Source organism: Harpia harpyja, chromosome 8 (genome assembly GCF_026419915.1).
Source record: "Harpia harpyja isolate bHarHar1 chromosome 8, bHarHar1 primary haplotype, whole genome shotgun sequence".
NCBI lineage: Eukaryota > Metazoa > Chordata > Aves > Accipitriformes > Accipitridae > Harpia > Harpia harpyja.
The window spans coordinates 33,452,170-33,477,964 of NC_068947.1; the positions used below are offsets into that span (position 1 = coordinate 33,452,170).

At 36.6% G+C, this 25,795-nt stretch overlaps 1 protein-coding gene across 2 annotated transcripts in view; it reads right to left on the reverse strand.

Moving 5' to 3' along the window:
• Positions 1-25,795, reverse strand: part of GBE1 (1,4-alpha-glucan branching enzyme 1) — a 173,454-nt gene that overhangs the window by 121,131 nt on the left and 26,528 nt on the right. For both annotated transcript variants that reach the window (XM_052795218.1, XM_052795219.1), the window contains exons 2-3: positions 13,811-13,980; positions 3,917-4,032 (exon numbers count right to left, since the gene is read on the reverse strand). In XM_052795218.1, the coding sequence (XP_052651178.1) occupies positions 3,917-4,032; positions 13,811-13,980 (286 nt within the window). The remainder of the gene's footprint in view (positions 1-3,916; positions 4,033-13,810; positions 13,981-25,795) is intronic.

Consider the following 25,795-nt stretch of genomic DNA (forward strand, 5'->3'; position numbering starts at 1 on the left):
GTTGGGACGGCGGTATTCGGCAGCCGGAGAGAGGAGTGAGAACATGTAAGAGAAACAACCCTGCGGACACCAAGGTCAGTGAAGAAGGAGGGGGAGGAGATGCTCCAGGCACCGGAGCAGAGATTCCCCTGCAGCCCGTGGTGAAGACCATGGTGAGGCAGGCTGTCCCCCTGCAGTCCATGGAGGTCCACGGTGGAGCAGATATCCACCTGCAGCCCATGGAGGACCCCACGCCGGAGCAGGTGGGTTCCCGAAGGAGGCTGTGACCCCGTGGGAACCCCGCGCTGGAGCAGGCTCCTGGCAGGACCTGCAGATCTGTGGAGAGAGGAGCCCACGGAGCAGCTTTTCTGGCAGGACTTGTGACCCCGTGGGGGGCCCACGCTGGAGCAGTCTGTGCCTGAAGGACTGCACACCGTGGAAAGGACCCATGCTGGAGCAGTTCGTGAAGAACTGCAGCCCATGGGAAGGACCCACGTTGGAGAAGTTCGTGGAGGACTGTCTCCCGTGGGTGGGACCCCACGCTGGAGCAGGGGAAGAGTGTGATGAGTCCTCCCCCTGAGGAGGATGAAGCGGCAGAAAATAACGTGTGATGAACTGACCATAAACCCCATCCCCATCCCCCTGTGCCGCTGGGGGGGTGGTAGAGAATCCGGGAGTGAAGTTGTGCCCGGGAAGAAGGGAGGGGTGGAGGGAAGGTGTTCTGAGATTTGGTTTTATTTCTCATTACCCTACTCCGGTTGATTTGTAATAAATCAAGTTAATTTTTCCCCAAACTGAGTCTGTTTTGCCCGTGACGGTAATTGGTGAGTGATCTCTCCTATCCTTATCTCGACCCACAAGCTCTTTGTTATATTTTCTCTCCCCTGTCCAGTTGAGAAGGAGGGGGAGTGATAGAACAGCTCTGGTGGGCACCTGGCATCCAGCCAGGGTTAACCCATCACAACTTATGAGAAGACTGCCTGAAGAGGTACAGTAGACAGTCTGCTAGTATTGAAAACAGGCAAATGTTGACCTCTGCTCCTCATTTATTTTCCTACAAAAATAGTTTGTGACCTGATCTAAATTAGTGTCACGAGCTACACTCCATCCATTTCCCATTCTAGCTTAGAAATTACTTATTTAAAAGGAATGACCTTGCCACCATTTCAGAACTTGGCATTTGCCTGTGTAGAACTAAAGAAAAAAACAGTGTAGACAGAAGCTAAAGATAAGGACCTTCTGGAGGAGACTTTTTATCCCCTAGCAGATTAATCAAATCATTGCATAAATGTCTAAAGTTTACTATTTTGACTTAAATATTTAAGAATACTATTGGTAAAATAAATATTTAAGAATAATAATGGTAAAAGCAACTTTAAAACCTGTGATTCCCCATGCTTCTTTAGTAAAGCAAAAAAGGCAATACCTTCGTTACTGGAGACGGTTTTTGTTGCCTAGTCTACTGCACAGACAATAGCGCCTGTGTGTTTAAACATTAGCTCTGCAATCTGCATAGTAATTTCCATCTACAGATAATCCATTATTCTCAGCTCCTACATGAACAAAGAACTGCAAAACTATGCTCTACCACACAAATCCTTATGCTCCCAAAAATACACAGATTTATGAATGATCATAATCTAACAGAACCATGTAGCTCAAAGAAACCTTACAGAAGAGCAGCAGTTTTCTGAACCCATTAGTGGAATGAGAGAAGATAAAAATATCAGCTGTAACACAAGGGTAACATACATGCCTACCATATGGAATATTCTAACCTCATTCAAGCTTTTGTAACAGATAAATCATTTTAGAACTACCTTAACCGGAGACTTTTTTTCCACATTAGTTATACCATCTAAATACATGGAAAGTACACATTGTCATGTGTTAGGTTCAGTTGTGTAAGCACCACAGAACAAAAACAAAGCATCATGAAAGATTATTAGCAAAGTTACAGAGGGGCTGGGAGCAGTTCCATACAGATGAAGTCATCACTTATGATTATGTACACTTATGAAACAAGTTTGTAAATCTTTGCACTTTTCTTTTAAAGACAAGAATATACATACTCAAAAGCAAATCTTACAGGCAGTCAGAACAGTCCAGCTTCATGAACCTGTTTGGCAATCACATATTTTGAGTGACAGTGACAACTGCATACATCTTTCTTTGAAACTGACCATGTAAAAGCACAATTAAGGAAATAGCAGTGTAAAAAAAATAAAAAAATAAATAAAAAAGATGAAAACAAACTCATATTCTGCTCTGCCAGCATGAGTCTCATGGCTTTTCAGAAGACTCAGAACAACTACAGAACTACAGCAAATCATCTTACTGGTACATCAGTACCAAGAGTAATCAGTAGTCAAAAATTCTGCATACTGAACAAATTATGCACAATGCAATCTTTGCTTTATGGAGTTTATATTTCAAAGAAAATGGTGAATGGAAAGAGAGAAAGTACCATAAGACCTGTACTTCAAAATAGGAGATATGACCAGTGACTATATAGGTGAACAGACAAAAAAAGTCTTAAGTTTTTCCAAATGTGCTTAAGAATATAAGCTTTTTGCTATTATGTTAATAATTATCAACACCTCTCATCATTCACACCTCTTATCTCTACACTGAGCACAAAATATTCTACAGTAGGTGAGCTCAACAGTTTTGTAGAAATAACATAAAAGGTAAATTTGGCAACAATCAAAAAATCTAACCTACTTACATCTCAAAGCCATGGAAAATATTAAGTAACCATTCTGCAATCTCATACATTACTGTATAATCACTGTATTTGAGTTGCAGACAACTGTTTTCTTTCCTGCTCTGTAAAACAAAAACAGCTTTCTCATCCTTGGATGATTATTCCTAAATTTCAATTTATTACTGGGATGATTTCATAGGCCATAACAAAAAGCATAGAGATAAGCACACACATTGAGTAAGCATTTCCAGAGCATTTTTATGCATATCTTTGTTTCAGCAGATTTCTTGTTTACCTAAGCTGATTTTCAACAGAAAAAAAGAAGATTTTTTCAATGTGACAGTTTTGTTGATAGGAGCCCTGAAAATATAGTAGTATTATAGAAACGCTCCCAGTTTCTTAATTTTCCTAGTCTATAGATAATTTCAGTACATGTCTTTCCTTAACAACTCATTACTGTCCCCCATTAGCATCTGGTATCTCTGGAGCTCAAGCTCTGACTGCAACAATTCAAATTCTCAGAAGTACATCTCTGACTAAAATCAGTATTCACCTAGAAATAATAAACTCTACTGATAGTTGTCATTATGTATATCTGCACTAAGCGTAACAACTGTAGCATTTGACAGCTCAAAGACACTTTCCATTGATTTCTGAGAAGGATTTTATGCTCATGGATACTCACAAAATACAACTGATGAAATATAACTAAGTTTTACCTGAATCTGTATTTAGTTTAACTTACTTAACCTAAGCCTACTGCTCAATACCCTTAATTCCTAAAGGATAGGCAGAAGTTTTACAAAGTTGCATGTACTATTAATAAAGCAACACAAAAAGATCACCTCAAAAGCCATGATTGAAAGGATCAAATCTCAATACCTTGGTGATTTTTGTGAATAGAATCTTAATCTTGATTAGTTGCATCAAATACAGAAAGACTTTATCTATACACTACTTATTTTTCAAATTATCAATATGTAAATACTGTATGTTGTATCATGTCACAAAATGAAAACTATATCCACATTTCAGCCACATATGCCTGTCCCTAAGCATCACAAAGAGATGTTAATGTTTCACTCATTGAGGTCACTTTGCACAAGTAGATAAACTGAATCTGCTTCTTAGAACAATTAAAAGAAGATGAAGTTATTTAAAAGAAAACAAAAAGGTCAACTGAGTAAGAAGGGTTACAAGAATTGGACAGAGTAAGTCTAGAACCAACACCTTTAACTTTGATCCATGGGGCACAGGAGGATAACCATCTTGCCCAGGTGGAATGAACAACTCCCACTTCCCATATTCCATCTTCTTATATGGATGAGAAAATGGATTCCAGCCATCTGCAATATAAGAAATAATACTAAGTGTATTTATCTTAAGATGTGTCCAATTACGAATCAAAGGTATAACAGTGTTTTCTATCTGTTTCAGAATAAGCTTCAGTGACAGCAGACACAAATACTTTTATAACTGATACTACGATACACATTCAAAAGAAGTTCAATAAAATGTGTAAGATTTTCACTGGGAAACCATACTCCAAGTCTAATTTGACAATGAATAAATTATTTCTACCTCTCCTTCTTTGATCAAAGTCAAAATAACACCACCACCACCAGCCCCAAACACTACTGATTTTAATACCACAAAGTCATGGTGGTATGAAAAATAATGGCTGAAGAGTAATGCTAAATATAGATTTAAAACCAAAAACCTCACATCTTAAACAAGCCAGTAGAAATATTTGTTATAACACTATGGTAAAAAACTAATCAGCAGCTGTTGATTATGGAGTAACCAAAAACAATCTCCATAAACTGAATGCTCAAACCAGGTTTGGATACACACACTGCTCACTGACTCATTTTGGCAAGCTGATGTCCTATTAATAACACTCATTAAGTGTATAAAATAGGAAAAATAAAGGGCAAATTGCAGACAAACTTACTAACAATGGCTAAGAAACCACACAATGCTAGACAATAACACCACAGCCAGGAAATTTGGCCTGAAATGCCACAGTTTTATTTAAGTAAGTCTTGAAGAAGATTCCTTTTTCATTAAAAAAAGTTTACTGAACCAAGCTTACATTCCATAATTCGAGATTCTTTGTCCTCTTTGGATTCACTGAACACTGGAGATGTGCAAGGTTGGTCATTATGATATGCTTAACTGAACACACATTTGTCGAGAAGGTCTTGTGTGTCTGCATGCATGTTCAAGGTTAACTCATATGAATGAGACTGAATATAAAGCTTCTGAACTGACAGACTTAGGTATATGTAATCATTTTGAGGCTAGAAGGAAGTGGCAAACCAAGTTTTGTTCTGGTTTTGGCTGGGATAGAGTTAATTTTCTTCCTAGTAGCTGGTATAGTGTTATGTTTTGGATTCAGTATGAGAAGAATGTTGATAACACACTGAGGTTTTCAGTTGTTGCTAAGTAGTGTTTAAAAACTAAGTCAAGGATTTTTCAGCTTCTCATGCCCAGCCAGCAAGAAGGCTGGAGGGGCACAAGAGGCTGGGAGGGGACACAGCCAGGACAGCTGACCCAAACTGGCCAACAGAGTATTCCATACCATGTGACATCATGCCCAGTACATGAAGTGGTTAAACCACAAGTTTGAAAATTACTCTTTTTTTGCCTTGAAACATGTCTATCTCACATAGTTCTAGGCAACAGAGACTCCTAAGCTAACAAGAAACCAGTCAACACAGAAAAATTGAACTGCAAGACATTAAAGCAACACATGCTAATCTTTCTGCATGCTAATCTATTTGCATGCCATGTCCTGCCATAAAAAAACCCCACACCAAAAAAACCAAACACCTCAATGAAAGAAGAAAAAGCAGCCTTCAGTGACCTCCTATTTACAGGAGGTACAGTGAATAATCTTAAGCAGGTACTCTATGACAGCTAACAAACTGTTCACACCCTAAACTGTAGTTCCATGACTAGTTTAAGTTAGTATAAAACAATATGGCTACTAAACATGGTAGTCCGGGTTAAAAGCAATTCAGTAAAAAACTGGACATGCCACTGGAGCAGGATCATCACTTTTGGCACCATGGAAATCCCAACAGGCGAGGTAGAGAAATGAAGAAGTTACTTTCATCAACATACATATTCTCCTAAACATCAGTAATCAAAAATATTATCTGCTGTGCAACAAAAAGATAGTCTTTAACACTATACAGACAACTTGAGTTTCAGAGAAAGACTAGGCTGCTTTCAAAGTTGCTAGTTGCTCTTACACAGCTGCTTAAGCCTGAGAACTGCCAATCTTTAAGGAACAAAACTGAAAGGCACAAATCAAACAGGCTAGACAATGTGACAAAAATAATTATGTAAGACAAATATTCTAGTACCTATTCATTTTACAGTAGAGAACAATGTCAAACCCAATGAAGATTTTATAATAAAACATTCCCCATGCTCAAAACCAGAAATACAATTAACTCAGTCCTTTATTTAGATGATAGTTTTTAATCACAATTAAGGTATTTGGATAGTGCAGACAAAATACACACATTAGCAGAAGGAAAGTATTTACTAAACTATTGCTTGCTTAACAGCAGAAGACCTTGTATATTAGTAAGATGTAGATGGGTCTTCCCCCTTGGTTTTATTCCAAAGCTTCAATCAAAAAAATAATAAAAAAAACAGTACTAACATCTACTAAGACTACTAAGACCAACATAAAACAAACAATACCTTAGCAATAAAGCAATCCTCCTTAAAAGAACATTAAAACTACAAACACTATATATAGTGTTTATACATTATAATACATATATTTAGTTTATTTCAGGGAATCTTAAAAAAGATGTAGAATACATCACCAGGATTTTGGGACTTGGAAAAAATAGAGTTAAAACTGAAATTTTCTTTTAAACAGCAAACAGCTAAACTGTCTGAAATAAACAATTTAGGCAAAAATGGGAAAACAGAAAAAAGATGAAAAAAGTAACAAACTTCTTAAGAAGTTGCAAGAAGACTGCTTTAAGGAACCTGTTAGGATTTATAATAGTCAAGACCTTCTGTCATGGTTTAACCCCAGTTGGCACCTAAGCACCACACAGCCGCTTGCTCACTCCCCCACCCGGTGGGATGGGGAGAGAATCAGGAGGGTAAAAGCAAGAAAACTCGTGGGCTGAGATGAGAACAGTTTAAGGGATTGAAATAAAATAAAATAAGTTGTAATGAAAAGCAAAATAACAAAAAAAGAAAGAAAGAAAACCCAAGAAAAACAGGTGATGCAAGTGAAAAAATTGCTCACCACCAACTGACCAATGCCCAGCCTGTTCCCAAGCAGCAGCCCCCAACCAGCTTTCCCCCTAGCTTATGTACTGGGCATGATGTCACATGGTATGGAATATCCCTTTGGCCAGTTTGGGTCAGCTGTCCTGGCTGTGTCCCCTCCCAGCCTCTTGTGCACCCCCAGCCTCCTTGCTGGCAGGGCAGTCTGAAAAGCTGAAAAGTCCTTGACTTAATGTAAACACTGCTCAGCAACAACTGAAACAGTGTGTTATCAACATTCTTCTCATACTGAACCCAACACACAGCACTATACCAGCTACTAGGAAGAAAATTAACTCTGTCTCAGCCAAAACTAGGATACCTTCTTATGGGAATTACTACGAACTCTTTCAACCTTCTTCCTCCCCAGAGATATCTGATCATCTCCATTGCTCTCATGAAACTCTTTGCAGTTGAGCTGTACCTCTTGATTACACTGCCAAAACTGAACCAAACATGCCAGGTGATGAGTCGCTAATACTGAGCAAAATAAAGTTAGAGCAAAAGTCTTAGGTGCAGTCTCTATAAAATTCACTGGGGGAAACTGCCTGAAGTTGAGTTCATTACACACACCAAAAACACTGAATTCTTACATTATTAAAAAAAAATTCTCATGACTTCTGTTACAACCACCTCTCTTCCCTCCTTTAGGGGGAGGAATGGTTGCATCTCTACCCCTTTAAGCATCTCTGCTCTCTAGAGGCAGCTTTAACCATTCTGCCCAAGTTGCTTACACTTTCCCTCCACCTGCTAGCAATACTGGATGCTCCTGTTAACCCTTCTTCTCAGCCACAGTCCTTCATTACTGGATGTCCACAGTTCATGACTTAAGACTAAATGCAAAGCAATACCCATCTGTCCCAGACAGTCCTACTTAAAACCTTTGTTTACTACTTACCCCTAGAAAGGAACTCATTTAGGAAGGTTATAACCAAAAAAAAAATATTCCTTTGTATTAAGGCAAGAGGCATAAAAAGTTAAAGCACCCTGAAAACTGAAGGCTTCCTTCAAAGAAATGGCAGCTCAGGCTTCTCTCAGTTTTACTGCTTAGTCTTCAGATTTTTTGGCAAAACATAGCCAAAAATGTCTCAAGAAAAAAAAACCCCAACCAACCAAAAACCAAATAGCAGACTATTCAGAAGCTGAGAACGTAAAGGCAAAAGAAATACCTTAGTTTGAGAACAGGGACTTCAAAGACTCTGCCGATAGCTACAAACAGAAAAAGACTGAGAAGATTACCAGCAGAAGTTCAAATAATCAGCTTGAATAGGTTTTAGGAAAAAAGGACACCATCATGGAAAACCCATAAGCCATAGACAAAGTCAAGAGCTTCTTTACAAAAGTTCAGGCCTCAGATATGTCTTAATCCGACACAGAAGACCTCAAATAGCCTGGTACTTTTAGTTTCTCTCATCTCTGATTAGATCTTCCAAACACAGCCAATTATTTAAACATTACATCCTACCTCAGCAACATGAGGCACAAGAGAACTTCTTGCTCAGAACTACACCCTTAGCATGCCGAAGAATCATGAACTGAGCTTTAATCTAGAACTGAATTCAAATTATAGTAGCTTGGATTCTACCATTTGTCATTAAAACTCAATTCCAATGCAATACTTCCAGCTAAATCTTAAGTTAAGTGACTTGTTCCATCTCCTAGTTTTGTTTTCACGTTGACAAGTATATAGCCATACAGCTATGTGGCTCACGGCTTAACTTGGAGTTTCATATCAGAAATTAACACTCCTCTTGCTTCTCATAGGGGAAAGGAATACTTCTTGCATATTGACCAAATCATTCACTTGTTCCAATGTAAGAGCTGATACATTAGTGCAATGTTGTAACTATTTTTTCAAAAGTGAAAAAACTTCATAACCTGAGGTTGAATTCTCCAGTGCAATAAACTCATCTCTTAGAGCAATTGTATTTCTACATTCCACATACTTCTGATAAACTGAAAGATGCTCATAGAGTCCAGCAAGCATTCACACAGCTTCCTTGAGGAAGATACCAAACAAATAGCAGTTCAGACAAGGGAAGGGGCATCAAAATCCCACTATCCCACAAAATGCCTTGATACCATTTGCTTGGAATATGAAACCAGAACATAAATGGAGATATTCTCTAAGGACACTATACTGTTCTACATAGTAGCCAATTAGGTCATCTTCCTTCTACATTGCCCAATTTCCAACAGCTCAATAGCAGGGTCATTAACATAATCTGCTTAAAAAGTGATTAAACAGCTCAAACACTGACATAGAAACAAACTTCTCAGATAGGATGTCTCCCTGGATATTAATAGCAGCTTATAATTCAGTCCACTGCCTTCAGTTGTCTGCAGCCACGGAAGTATAGCACTTATGAAATCCAGGTATTTTCCTATTAAAATCTTTGAAGAAAGTAGTAAGAAGTTCAGTATCACATCATAGTAGTATCTAGACTCCATTTCAGTAAAAGTTTGAGTCAAGTCTGGGGAAAAAAAACCAACCAAAACCAACATTCTAAGATATGAAAAGTTTCAAGTCAGCTGTCAGATATCCAGATTATGAGGGCTAGTGGTTTAAGTTCCCCTGTCTTTGCTCTGAAGGAAGCCTGTCAAAACTTAAGAAATAAACCTTCCCCCAAAACCAGCAACCCCACTCTCCCTCCCTCCACCCTCCAGCCCTAGCAGAAACCTTCCCCACCAGTGCAAGAAAAAGGAAGCAGAAACAAAACCGAACAGACATTCCAGAGTGATCAACATTTTAGATCTAACATTAGCTGAGAGGGAAGGGAAGGCAGAGAAAAACAAAAAGGGAACTGAAGAACAGAAACCACAAGTATGACAATGTATTATATCAAATACTGACTTGCAAATTAGCATATACATACTTACTCTTTCAAGCTTCTTAAAGCCAGTAACTTTTTTTTAAATTAAAATATTGTTTACAGATAACCTACTGAGTCTCTGCATGGCCAAATACATTTTTGAATGTTCTAATTCCCAAACAAATTCTGTGGGTTACCCTGAAAACTTGCAGTTCAGTGACTTACTTTGAAATAGTCGATTGTAAAGTAGCAATAAATTGCCAGTAGTCACCGAGTTCCTCAGCATACAGCAAACAAATAAAATATTCAGTGTGTTATCACTGAGAGTTTTTAAGGTAGCTATAATGTTGATCCTGCCTCTAGTATCAGAAATTCAGCTCACTAATTGCCTCATACACTCGATTTACTGAGATGCTAAGAGTACTGATCAACAAATCTTAATGGTTTTGGATGTTCATTTAATACTTTTCAGATAGAGTAAAGCATCATACCAGAATACCAACAGATATAATACCTTTTTCTCTCCAATTATGGAGTTTCAAAGAAGAGACAAAAAAGAACTCTGGAAGTATTGGGATTTTCTTCCATTTGTATTTTTCTTTCTCCAATCCAAATACAGATTTGTGTGCTATTACTAGATTCCAGCTTTTTTCAAGAATGCACACTGATAGCTCGTATTTATAGAATAATTCTTGGTATCTCATTCATTACAAGCGTCTCAGAATGAGGTACAAAAATACCATAATTTGGGCCAAAATATCTTAATATCAAAGCTTTCATTGTCTGCTATAAGGCATAAGTCATTCACAAAAAACTTTACATTTGCAGGACTGAAGCTTCAGATGTATACAGTTACAGAAATAAATTAATCATGTTTATTTTAAGCACAGTTCATAATAAAGCTATTATCAACTATTATCAGCTTAATAATAAATTCTGAAAGAAGTTTAAGTTCTCTGTAACACAGCCTGCACTTGCCATTATAATTTTTACTAGTTTTTGATCCTTGAAAACTTATGAGATTAAATAGCAGGGACTAATATTTTGTGTCAATTTTTTGTGTCTTTCCATCAAAGATCTAAGAGATTTGCAGACAACATATTAAGCAAAACACTGAGAAAACACTGCTATCCCCATCTCCTTACAACAGAGCGAAAAAACAAAGCATGAATTGACTGGTTTTATGTTCTATACCATCATATTTCAGTTTAAAACCTAAAGAGCTGCTGTCATTTAAGTCCCATGTTTGTTTCTTTGTATACGATTTCCAACTTCCCCCCACATGGTTCAATTACATTTCTCTTTATAAAAAGTTTTATAAAAAAATTCTTATTAAAAGCAATCCTGATACTTAATTTAAATACAATATAATCATAAATTTAGTTTGAGACTTTAACCTGCTTGAAAACTTAAAGGAAGGTTAAAGGGATTCAGTTTTAATTAAACATATCTGTAGCAACCTGAATCTAAATCTTAGGGTTTTGCAACCCAATTTCTCATCAGAATATTATTAAAGCTCATCTGAATTGAATGACAATTTTCCATTCCTCTAGGCTTTCTGAGTACATTATCTTCCCCTGTGGGAATGAATACTTTCCTGTGACTGATGAATATGATATATAGGACAAACACAGTTTTTCCACATTAAAATGAATTTCTTTTTAGTCTTTTGACTTCTTACTGCCACATTTCATTAGCATCTAGATACAACTACTCTAAGATATTAGTCCTAAATTTCTGCTTCATATGATATATTACATGAAATATTTTAAATTAATTAGAGTTTAGAAAACCATTCCAGTTTTTAGCTACTATATTCTGGTATATATGCACTTCCCCCCCCTAGTCTGCCAAGCCAATTTACAAGGTATATCTTCTTTTCAAAATATTAGACATTAATTTCATTAAAAAGTCTGTTTTTAAAATGGCCATCTGTTACAATACATACTTAAAACAAACACATTCTAGTCTCCAACTGTGTTGAGTAATTTAACTTAAAGACTATTATACCCATCACACCACATAAAAACCTTGAGCAATGGGTGGGGTTGCAGCGAGTAGAGGAGGGGTAAGGAGGAATTTTCTGTGTGTTTGTACATATAAAGTTGAGCTATTAAAATAACCTCATCTCGTTGTCTTGCAGTCAGTATTGATAGCTGAAATCACTATTATCTAGCAGTAGATGAACTATACTCATGATTCATTATTCAGTTTTGAATCAGAGGACATACGTGATTCCCATATTAAAATTCAAGTACTACACTAACCTATTTTATCAATGTCTATTTCAATGAAAAGACAAAGAGTATTTCAAGGAAAGCTACTCTATCATTCACTAGGTTAACCACATCAAACAGGATCATGGCTGAAAACAGCATTGCACTAACTTTTCTGTTTGTCTTCTGCATCAAAACCAAAATATTTTTATAAAAATAATCATTGTCTGTAGACTCAAATTATCACAGTGAATAGTGGACACAGACCCTCCCATTGAGTTCTTAAAGAAAAAGAGAAAATAGAAATTTCTGACAATTAAAATAGATGTATTTTATGACTGTGTTTGGAAACTGAAGCACAACGTGAGTATTTAAACTCTTTTGCTTATTCTATTTATTAGTGTATTGATCTTAGGACTATTGAAAAAAACAGTACTAAACCAGATAGCGATGAAGCACTGAAAGAAATCTTAGCAATGGATCTGAAAAACACTGCCAGGGTAGTCCATTTATTTCTGCGCACATTTTTACAGAAGCTTAACCACAGTACTTTAGAAAACACCACCAGATACTACTATGGCATATGTAATGAGTCTTATCATTTTGAAGTTATACAAGGACATACAATTTAAAGTTCATGACTTCTTTCCTCAAATACAGAGTTTGTCCTTTCAATAGTTTCCTCAAACAGGGCTAAGGAAGAAAGAAAACTCAACATTTAACACTTTGTTTAAGCAGAAGTAGTTAACTGCCTCAAATTGGCAATTCATATACTTTTTGGTAATATAAATACACACACTGAACATTCACCAGATCAGTATTTCCACAAAACAAAAGTTGGATAAATAACACTGCATACTTCTGAAATGCAGTTAAATGAACAAAATCATTTCACAGATAAAGTCCCAGTTCACTAAGAGCCAGCAATGAAATTCCTAGTACCTTGATAGACTAACACCTAATCCTGAAGAAGGGATAGAGTAGAGAGGTGAAAGGGAAAAAAAGAACAAAACTCCTCAACCCCCCCCCAAAAAAGGAGAGAGTAGAATTAGTATTGCAGGATTTAAGAGCAAAAATGCATGTCACTTCCATTTAAGAATTTGCAGAACATGATTTGAGTGTAGCTAGCATTCTGAATAAGGAGCAAATTTATAATTTTGTCTCAAGTTCAAAAGTGAATCATCTTGCTGGTTCTCAGAATAAGCAATGCAATTCCTCCATGTAATCCTGCCACCATCCTGTTCTGCTAACATCCTTCCTTCTCCTCCCCTCCAGAGCACCACCTACTCTTTCACAAGTAGGTTAGTTTGATTTTAGGTTACCATTTTCCAGCAGGACTTTTGTCTACACTCTCATGATGAGTGGGAATTCCAAAGGGCCTTGGTCCTTGGGCAACACTGTTGTTAGATCAGTAAAAGAAGATAAAGCAAATTATTCTACTGTTTTTCTTCTTCTCTGCATACAGTTTTATAGAAGCTTAACTGTAGAGCTTCAGGAAGAGCCTCAGGTGGTTTAGACACAACCTAAAGTTACAGTGTGATCAGACTAGAACCTTTACATCACCTTATGGGTATTTAAAAAAAAAAAAAAGATATGCCTAATACTGACCATACAATAGAAACACGTACATTCTTAGGCTACTGCAATGTAGAGTAAAATATTATTAGATTAAGCCATGACACACATTTTTACTGTCACAATTTCATCATTGCTACAAAATTGTCTTTAAGTGAAGAGGATACTCATCTAAAACATAGTGCAGGAGAAAATATATTCCTAAAAATACTTACTGAAGTCACCTGCGAGAAACACTGCTTCTGCTCCCGGTGCCCACTCTTTGCAATATATTCCGCCATCGACAAATTGGTTAACGCCAAAGGTTTTGTAACTTTTTGAAAATTTATCAAGGCCTCCTTCATTTTCCTCAATGTTCTTCAAGCGGTTATAAAACAGAGAATACCTTTCAATGAAAATAGATAAGATTTTTTTAGAAAGTTTAGTAAGTGCCTTTCTTACATTAACAAGTGTAAGAACATTAAAAAAACATTGAGACACACTGTCACACTACATCCTAAAACTATAATATCAGATTCACTGTCCTCTACAGAAATAGAAAAAACATCAAATACAACCATACAATTTTTCCATGGTTGTTACACAGTGCAAAGTTGCAATCTTCACGTTTGTCTATTTTCTCTGCTTTATGGGAACAGTTTGCACTTTTAAAGTCTAAGACTACAACTCCTGATTAGCAGTCAAGAAATCATAGTATAACTACACAACAGGAAAACTTCACACTCTGAACAGCATAGCACTTTTTCCTCCATCTTATTAATATCAGCCACAGGCCTCCTAGGGAGAATTGTATAGGCCTGCTACATCTCCCACAGCCAGTTTTAATAGACAGACAATCTCAGGACACTGAGAAGTTTGCAGTACAGCATATAAGTATGGAGAAACTAGTCTGGCACTTGCAGAAAGCAGCTCCTTAGGCAACCTCTTTACAGAGACCATCAGCAAGACTTTGCAGTCCCCTGACACTTCAATGATTTGGAAAACAAAGTTACCACTTCATGGAAGTAATTATTTGGACCATACCCTACTTATACCAGTAGGGCTTGAAATGCCCTAAACCTCTAATGTAAGAATTTGCTAGTAACAGCTTGGAGGTTTTCAACACGTTTTCTCAAAGAAGCTCCCGACAATTCAAGAAACACATATCAGGTATACAATATAAACAAGAGGGTCAACTTTAACTCCTAAAATGTGAGCTATTATGTGAAGAAGCACAGCTAAAAGCTTCAGTTAAGCATTTAATTAATGCTACCTGTATGGGTTTTTTGTTTGTTTTAAATAAGAAATCCCCAATGTAAATTAGAAATGTGTTCATGTTCTCCATAAATGGAAAAGTCTTCTGAAATGTATAAAAACTAATAACAATCCCAGCAAGAACATCTTGTCTGCCTTCATTACACTTACTGTATTTTGAAAAAGGAAATAGAAACAGTAAAGCAGCAAAACAGCACTATGGGATGACACCTTATTGGTTTAAAAGGAAAAAAAAAAAAAGAGGTAGCCTGTTTGCAGTGTCAGGACTTAGACCCCGCTCTGTGATTTGTTTTAAAGTTTTGTTTTAGAATTAGCCCTTCATTAGTTCAAAGTAGAGGATTAAAATGTCTATTTACTGGTTAAGGTAAGATAACATTACTTGTATTAATTTAGAGTACTACGACTGCTTTCAAGGTTCATCTCCCAGCAAGTTTTTATTAAGACTGATGCTTACTTTTAAAGACAGCAAGATTCCAAAATGTCTCAGGATACACTATAGCAAATACACTTAAAACTTTTGCCCATCCACCTGCACCATTCCTTTAAAATTTGCTCACGGGTATAATCCTCAGAAGTGCATTACTAACTACTACTGCTCTGATAATCAATTTCATTTATAGTTCTTGAGGAAGAATATTTTGTCAGATTTCCAAGTATAAGTTTATTACATATATACACAAACCCAGTTGACTGACTGCAGTTTTAACCAACTGCAATCACAAAGATTTATATAAATAAAGTTTAAATACAGAAACATAGAGCAAGTCACAAACAGCCTCAAAAGTTCAACATATGACATTTGGTAAAGTCAAAATTACTCCATTATTGAACAATTCTCCTTGGGAAAAAAAGTCTTTTGATTTGTATAACTCTAAATTTTAAGCCTTCCTTTAAAATATATTGGTTCTATTATACAAGAAGGTAGTGCTATCTGCAAATTCCTATTTCTCAGCCATACCTAAGCTGTTTCAAAATTGCTGCCTGTCGCATGAATTTATTTTTAACTAGTTCCACTGCTGCTGAAGCAAGAACCCTTCTGTATATGCTATAGGTAGCTGTTGTAACTCCAGAAAAGATCTAACTGAAGCAATGAGTTTGACACACTTAAAATAGAAAAGGTATTCTGGAATAGGCTATCTACTTAAAATTAATCTTTTTCTCCCCATTCTTGGTACAAATACATATTCACAGCTTTAAGAACACCGTTGGCTGAATGGGGTTTTTCCCACATTCACGAAGAAGTGGAAGAAGTGGTAAGCTTCATCTTCAAACAAAAGTCAGTCATACAAATCTTTGAAAGCTGGAGAAGAAGGAAGTGATACATTTATTAACAGAGAAGAACAGCAGGTCACAGGACTGAAATCTCTGCAGAAAAGAAAAAGGCTATGATATACTTCATATAACCTGGAGGCACGCGCATGCTGATGGCCTACTGCTCTTCCTCTATAAGTCCTCCCTGGCAAAAAAGAATCAAGCCCATTCATCTCATCCCAAAGAAATAAGCATCAAACAAATTCAGGATTTGAGAGTGGCTTTATGGGGTTGGAGGGATGACAATGGACTTTCAGAAAGCAATTATGTGATTTATATCTTTGGGAAATATCACTGACAGTAATACACACGTTGTAAGCTCTGGATTCTTGTTACAGAAGCACTGAGAGTACATCCACTGTTTCAATTTTTGTCTTTCAGTAAATTCAAAGTTTAAGCAAAGACACCATGACACTTAATATGAGAAATGATGGTGAGTATTACTGAAAAAAAAAGATTACTGTTTTTGCTCACTTTGCAATAGTAGTGAGCAAGATTACATGCTCAATAAAAATCATTTATTTTGGAGGATGGGGGATCAAGGAAGGGAGCAGATTTGAAAAGTTGTTTATCAGAGATGTAAAACACTATTACAATAATAGCTTTTTATATAGGACAGATTTTGAACAAGTAATACAGCATCATGTACACTGAGTAACAATGCTCCTTCAATTTATACACAAGCACACTGCTTGTCATAGAGCAAATTAATTCAGGTATTACTGTTGCATCATCATTGCAGAAATCATGATTTTTGAAACTAGTACTCTCCATAATTGTTTTTAATTTATTATCTAGAAAGCATTCAGATTTAATTTTTTTTAACCACCCCCTGGAATTATCAAATATAGATTTGTAGTTTGCTCAAAATTCACAAAAAACCCACCAGCTTCTGAAATGGATCAATTGTGCTGTGAACTATTCTAAAAACTCCTCTCAGGAAATGAAACACATCTGGACACAGAACAAGGTTACTTGTCATAGAAGGTCTTGTAAAACAGCAGAAGCATAGCTCTGTATCCTGTTGCTGCTTTAAAGGAAAGAAGATTGAGTTAAGCGCATGCTCATGATCCAGATTTAGGAAACTTAAGGTTTTGCTTTTACATAAGTTTTGGCTTTCATTTCTACATTACTGAAGCTTGTTAAACATTTTTTTTATCTTCCAAACTGAAACCCTAGGATTACACAGAAAACGACAGGAAAAAAATTTTTGTTCACCAATTCCAAAGATTTATATTGTTGACTAATAGCATACCAATGTTTAAAGAGGAAAGACAGACATGAGATTGTTAAGACAGCATTCATGATCCCCTCTTAACACTGAAAGTTATGTCATGTTCAGTTATGCATATATAATCACATGACATATATAGTCAGACAGGCTCTGGACACATGGGACACATTTCAAAGGTGAGACAATCTTGTAAAATTCTGGAGATGTGAACAGAGTCAACAACAGCGTCCAGAGCAACAAGTCAGGACAAAAGGCTGACTTCTGCCTTCATACTTTTCAAGTCTTCACAGCTTAATGAGCAACTGCAAAGTCATAAGATTTTTCTACCTACTTCCCTGCATTAAAGTGGACACTGAAGAAGATTACAAGGTAAAAACTGTACTCAGGTATGCCTTGAAAAGTACAACCATTACCTTTGGGGAAAAAAAACCTAAATAGAGCAACAACAGGATCCACAGAACTTCAGGTACAGAGGGTTTGAAGTAACTGGAAAAAGTTGTACATTAAGTTGCTCACTATGGCCAGGTACAACACCACACATTGACAAGTGCAGAAGGGGGCTGCTTTTGGTGTATTCCTTGCTCCTGGAGTTAAAAGCAAGCTTTTTAATTCAAGTTCCATATCCATTCATGTCACCTCTGCTAACAGACCAATGGGGTTTAAAACTAAAATACCAAAACTAGGTGTTTTCATCAGACTTACTGGAAAGAAAAGACTTCACAGTCTTAGCATTTCCCCAAGCACACATACACCCAGCTTGGAACAAGACATTTGGTAACAGAATAGCTCTTCTACAGCAGCTCCGCCCAACCTTCACTATTTCACTGTGAAACACTGGTAATCGTAAACATCATTTGAAACAGGGTCACAACAGTCTTTTCCTACTGTTACATTCATAATTTGTAACACAGCATTGCTTTAAATCCCATGCTTTATATGCAGCTTTGTTTAAAGCCCTACAATGGAAGTGTAGGAATTGGCTGACTTTCTGTAAAAGCAGGATTAAAACATCAAACATGAATTAGTATAATGGCTATCCAGAAAGCAAGTATCTTCCCAGTAAAATAACCTTCATAGTGAAGGAGTAAAGACAATATTAACTCAGAAGCCACTTCAACAGTTTACATTTCAGGTGAGCTCTTATTCCTCACACTTCTATCACTAAAACATCCTCAAATATTTTGTCTTATGGATACCTAGAGATCTAAAACTTGTACAGTAGAAGTATACAGTTATCAGAGAAAAAGATAGCCTGAATCTTTCAATTCGTTGCAAAGCTATACAGTTCTTATCCAAAAAAATAATGTTCTATTTATTTGGTAACCATGGTATACAAAACCCTCTTGATGCTACAGTTCCTATCACCACTGACTTCTTTCAGCTATTGATGCCATTAAAAGTCTCAGGCACATATTAAAATTAGTAGCTTCAATATGGAACACAAGAATAAAAAAGTTAGGCCTCCCCTTCCATCCCAAAGTCAACTGCCTTAGTGAAATAAGACTTTTGGCAGACTATTGAAGTAGTCTGATGGTAAGCCCTAATACTGAATTAGGGCTCCACATAAAGCCTTCAAGTCTTTATTCTTCCAAGCAACCAGAGATACTAATTCCTTCCTGGCCACCCTATAAAATGACAAAAAGGTACTCAAATATTTTAAACTTTTAGATTTAATCAGACAAGCTTCAGTTTCTTAGGCATCACAGTAGTCTAAACAAACTACCATAACCAAAAAGGCCTTAGCAGCATACAAGATACACTCATTTAACCTTTCTGGTGCTGAACTCCAAGATGGCTGCAAAGCTTCAAGACATTTTATGTCCATTCTCATACCTTTTTATGAAGCTGTAGTTATCGCAGTTTATAGAACAGTCAATCAGCTTAATTTAAGACCTGTAGTGTCAACACTGAAAGTAATCATTTTATTCCCTCTTCTGCTTATGATGCTCATTTTAATAGCCATTCATCTTTTAGATTCTTTTTGTCCACACCAGCTTTTGTGTCAATTTATTTCTACAACATTGGCCCCTTATTGATGCTAATTTATTCAAAACATGAAAGCAAATAGGAAAGACTGATAATGGTATCTGGCATCCATATGGAAAGCCCAAGTCTGCAGATATGAAAGGGAAAAGGATATGAAAAAAAATGCCCAGTAAGGTACTATCTGTAGCCAAATCCTCCCATGTTTCCAATAAATACAAACATTTACAGTAATGTCAGTGTTAAATATAAAGCTACAGTCCAAAAGGAAAGAAAAAAAAACCTCTCAGCTACTTAAGTCTGTTACATTTCTTCACATTTCTTCTAATGTAGGTGTTCGAAAAAAACTAAAATATCAAAAGCAGAAAGGGAAAAATGGCTTGTTTTCTCCCCTTCCTCCTCATTTAAACAATAAACCTTAACAAAAAAAATGGTTTAGATTTTGAGATACCACTTATCCTATTTATCGGCTTAATCCTGAAGCCTCTTAGGGGATGCTGCCTCTTATTTTCAACACACCATTCTTCCCTTCCACAGAAGCAGCTGTATCAGCATTACAGTAAAACAAGGAATAAGAAAGCAAAGGGGCCATCAAATCCTGTCCTCTACCATCAGTGACCATCAGACCATCATGAACAACCCTATTCATAAAGTTACTGAGGTTTCTGAACTCCATTTTCAAAAATCTCTTGGGTCCCCCTACACTTATTACTATGACTGGAAAACTGTTACAGTGCTTTGCTGAAATCATAGGATCTTCCTAACATCCCCACACAGCAGCTCTGTTCGAGGGCTAACATACCATCACCCTGTGCTCCAAAATTACACTGACATGAGATTCTCCTGCAGCTTTCCAGTCATAGTACTAAGGGGTAAAGAACAGGGCTCTGCTGACTTCTCTGAGTATTTTTAGTTTGGGAGTTTTGATTTTAAAGCATTCATACATCTTGTAAACAAAAATACAAACCATCACACCTCTGGAACAATATTGAGATTGCATGCTGTGCTCAGAGTTGTTGAATGAAGCTCACTGTGACAGTGCAGGAAGACTGGGGCCAGTGGTGGGGGAAAAAAAAAGGCAGTGTGAAACTCATGCACCTACTGATGTGGACAGACCATCAAAACATTCCCTGTTTTGATATAGACCCACTCTACCTTATGATCCCTGTGGACAATCAAAAGGGTTAAAAAACTATAACAAAAAACCCAAATCATCAGTGTAGATGCACCATGCTTTCACCAACATAACACCATTTACAGATTACTTCTCTATAGGATGAGGAATAAACTGTCACAATTTTTAAAGGTTTATTTTTCTACAATAATGTATTATTCATATAAAGCCACACTTAGAAATTTGGCAAATAAGGAATTGAAAGTCACCAGTTTTAGTTCTGACAGTCTACTGCAGGAACATGAGAAAGGATTAACAGCTGGTTTTGAATTATATATCAAGAGAGACTCAGGAGCTGCAGTTCTCCTGATATCACAGGCAGTCCATTCTTTAAAGAATTATGTCAAAAATCTTGCAATGCTGTCATCAACTAGCAATGATGGGTATCATCCAAGTGCCTACACTGAACATGTAAACAGCAACCACTTCTTTAAAATACCTTGATAGCTATGGAAGAAGAGGAACTGTTGGAATCTGAAGATGTGATGTTAACACTTGGGTAAACTTTTGTACTAAAGCAACTCTTACCACTACACATCTAGACAAAAAATGTTCATCTGCAGCAGTAAAATTTGCCCAGAAAACTATGTTATAAAAACAGACTCCCCTGTGGTCTGCCACAACCCTCAGGGTAACTAGTCAAATTCAACAAGCAACATGCTAGGGCATTTCATAGAGCCTGCCTATAAAATAGGCATTCCTGCCTCCAAATTTGATCCGATACATCTATACAGAGCCACAGGGTCCAGGCTCACTGGATCAGGGGCACTAGCTTTTTGATCTCCACACTGCAGTTCACTGTGTGCAACAGGTATCTTTAACCACCATTAGTAAATCACAGAAGTGGTAATTGCCACCTCATGAAGCACAGCTGTAAGGTCTCTGATAAAGACTGTGCTGTACTCCACTGAGTTCTCCTGGAAAGCCAGAGTAGAATTAATTTCTTCCAAGGTAGTCAAAGCAGAAACACATGGGAATATGAAACTGGACAATCCCGAAACAATCATCACTAACAATGCCCATTTCTATTCCTACTGTGACCCCTACCACTTCAAAGAAGAAAAAAGGAAATAAAAAGATGAAAATAGAAGTTGAAAATGTAGATGCAACACCTCTGAGTATTTTAAAATAAAGAGCATGGGACCGTTCACAAATTACCTTTTCTAATATTGCTGCTATCGCTTTGAAGATGCGGTTACAAACACTTTCACCAATACCCAAGCCAGTGCAAAGTCCCTGCTCAGATTAGCAAGTCCCCAATTCTCATCTTCTCCTTTACTCAGTATTTAGTTATTCCCTCAAACTATCCTCATTCAGCTGCTTAAGGGGATGGATTGAAGGAAGATAGGAGTAGGATGGATCAAGTTCTTCCTAAAGCAAATTTCTGCAGTCCAGCAAATCAAACGCGTCAGACCACACTGAACTAGAATTATGCGGCAGAAGCAAATTCCTGATAGCAGTTGCTTCTTCAACTTCATTCGCCACTAGTGAATCAAAACAGAAGCCTTGGCTTTTATTTCATTCTTTTCTCCACCTCTCTTTTCTCGGTTTTCATTTGCCTGTTCAGAGTATTACACAAAATAATCACACTTAAGGAAAATAGTAAGTAAAGGCACAGTTATTCTCAGGTAGGTACGATTACTTCAGTACAGGAGATTTACTGTATTTTAAATTATATCAACTTTATAGTTTTAGATGATTAACTTGCACTTTCTGAATAGAGAAGTCCTGTCCCATTCAGGTAATCTTTTTAATATACATTTAAATAGATTAAGCAACACCTGAACACATGTAACCTTTAAAGTGTTAGAAAAATTCTGAGACAGACACTCTAGAAGTACAGGACAGTGATGGCTGATGTTTACACAGATCCAAAAAGACAATAATTTAATTCTGCTTTTCTGCAAGTTAAAAGTAAAGATAAGATCATTATTTCAGAAACATGTCACAAGAAGTCTGTACATGGCTAAATCTGAGCTTCCCAGAGATTCTAGTTGCTCTATTAAACTTATTCACTACACAAGTACTTTGCCCCTCTCCCAGGTCAGGGTAATTTAACACACATTTTCAGCTGAAGACTAAGGACTCTGCAGGTTGTCCAATGATATTAACTTCCTTTCAGATGTAATAAAATTAACTGTTATCCAAATAATTTGGGGATACAGTTATTCCAATAAGGAACTTGCACAGTTAAACCATTTCTGTTACAATTCCTACCAAAGAAGTGCTTTATTACTAGTTACTAAAAAGACCACCCAGCAGAGAACTCTCTTAAGAGTGAGCAAGAAAGGCAAAAATTTCAAAAGCAACTTTTCCAATTTTTCTCTACTCTGCAGGTAATTAATGCCAACATGCAATTTTTCATTACTTCCTTTCCAACAGACAGGACAGCTCTACTCTGCACATTTCTGGTCTCGCCAGGAGATTTCTTCAAAATTTACCCAAATTAACAGAGGGCAAGAGATTCAGTAGTGTCTGCTATTGCTGAAGCCCATGAACATAGTGGCTTTTCAATAGCTACATCCAAAAAGCTCCTTCAAGTAAATGCATTAATCTGAGTGTCCTTAGAACTTCTTTTCAACTAGAATAACTCTGTAATATTGGAAGCTACACTGGAAGTGGAAGAAGTTTTAAAAAAGAAATGCAATAGCACCCACACACACCTTCCTTCAGTAGTTACTTATAATTTCTGGGCACTTTCCATGGTGAGCAAACAGATGAAAACTTCCAACTCTCTTTGGATGTTCCATGATTTCAGTATGGAGAGGTAACGCAGCTTTGTCTCAAACTAAATACAATATCTTAAAAATCAAGAAATATTTACTTGGGGATAATCAATGAGTAATCACTTGCTCTGTTGAAAGTTATTCATATAAGTGACTGATTCAGCATCAACTTTTTTTTCAAAATAAAGTGCAGTGACACACAAGTCAAGCCCTAACAACAACACACAGTCTAGTACATAGGAGCATGACAAAACATGAAAACTGGCAGAAAACAAAGAGAAACGACAGTCTTTCTTGATGTGCTACCAGCAGTTACTATTTCTAACAGAGATGTAAAGACCTATAAGCTAGGAAGTCTAATAAAGATAAATACCTTTCAGTAGTATTTTAGCAAGAAAATTATTTATTTGCTTATTTAAGTTCTGGCACTGTGCTTTCTGCACAATACATGGGACTAGAAGCAAGCCTCTTCCCTGCTTTAAACATTAGGATAACTTAGTGGCTTCACCAGCATTTGACAGCTGTAATGTTTTTGCCATCAGCTTCATAACAAACATACATAGTGATCAATTTGGAACCAAATGCAGGAGTGATTACAAGATGTATCAAATGCAAACTTAATGCAATTGTTTAGTAATAATTGCTCCACTGACTTATCTAAACCAATCCTACTTATAAGAACACCCTTCCCCACAATATCTAGAGGCTCTCTTACCCACATTCGCATATGTTTATTCATCTATCACCTCCTTCAGTTTATTAGAAACACATGGATGCACCTCACAGGGTAAGTGAAAAAAATTACTAGTGTTTAGAACAAGCAAGAGGCAACTTCTTTCCATCAGAAGCCTAGCAAACTACTTAAAGACATCAATTTAAGCAAGAGAGGAGAAGAAAGAGCAGTGTATACCCAAGTATTAACACTTGCTACAAGAAAGCTGTTTTATCTTCTACCCTCTATTGAGATAAAAGGTATATAGTTACTTTTTTTTTTTTTAAACTAAAAGACACCCCCAAAAAACCTTATGATACTAAGCTGTGTCACAACTTCCCACAAGCACAGCTACATATTCTGTATCTGCCAAAGCGCTCAAGACAGCTTCCCTATCATGAGGGAAAAATCTAAATCAAACAGCAATTACAAAATAATGGGAGTTCCATGTTTTTCTTTGTATATAAGGAAACAAATTTACCAGTAGCATACTTCATTTATTTTGTTTTACACATCTGAACATTTATCAGATAAACACTTTAGCTATGAGTTTTCTCCATTTTATAGTCAGTCTCACTATTCTGCTAAGTAGTCTTAACTATGCATGAATTGTATACTAAAATCCCTCTTTTAGCTACAATAATTTGCTTCTCTGTTGTGGCAATATCCAAAGTTGACAGAGTTTTTTGAATTAACATGACTACAGAGAAACTCTATCATATTTGAGCAGAAAGCTACAGAAGCGTAGAGAGACAGACTTCTTTCACAAAATCAGTAGACTAAGACTGTTAGCTCATGTTTCATATTACACAAGAGAAAATAAACTGAAAGGTCAGTTGAACAGTTACAGCATTGCCCTTTTCCAAGGTAATCAGCAGAGCATGTAGCAAAGACGTGAACACAAGCGTGACTGGAAAGACAGTAGCTGATAAAGAGGCTTTTGCTGCCAAAGTATGTGGGACAAAATACCGCTCTCTAAATGCCCGTTGAGGAGTGTGGCATACTGCAGGCCTTACTTCAGTAACTCTGATTTATTACTTTAATTTGAAATTGTGTTCTTGTTAAACATTCAGGTTTTCATATTGCCAAAACACACTAGAATATGTAATACTGAACATTAATCACATTCTCAGGTAAGCTACGGGAACAATATTATTACTTTGTAATAGGGACACAATACAGTCAAAAATTCATCTGGTTTACTAATGTATTTTTGCTTTAAGTACACAAATTCTACTTGTTATTCAGTACTATTTAACTGGAAACTGTACGGTAAATTTTCACCCCATATTGAAAGCATGTATTTATTAGTGGAGCCTTCCAAAACAGTTTCTACTCATCATATTAACACATGCTTAAAAACACCTTAATTTGGAAACAACTCACTCAAATGTTTTATTTATCAGAATTATTTTTAATGAAGCATATCAATTCCCATTTGATTCCACTGCTAACTATTTCTAACAGACTATCCTCATATTAATAGATATCAAGGTCTAGTTAAGGGAAAGAGTCAGTGACTCCCACAGCGCTAATACAAAGTTGGAATCAAACACAAACTAAAAGCAGTTGCTACACAAGAGGCTTCAGGGGAAAAAACTACAGACCTTCTTAAGAACAATTTAACATGCCTTTTGGTGGGCAAATGTTATTACCTCTTGAAGGTCTTCAGTAACCTGAAAGCGTCAGTCCGTACCACTTCTAAAGCAATTATTTGTGTGGTAAGAACCAGCCCACACACCTCCTATGGGTTGTAAAAGCTCTGCACATAGTGACAAGATAGTCTGGACTTCAGTAACTATTTAA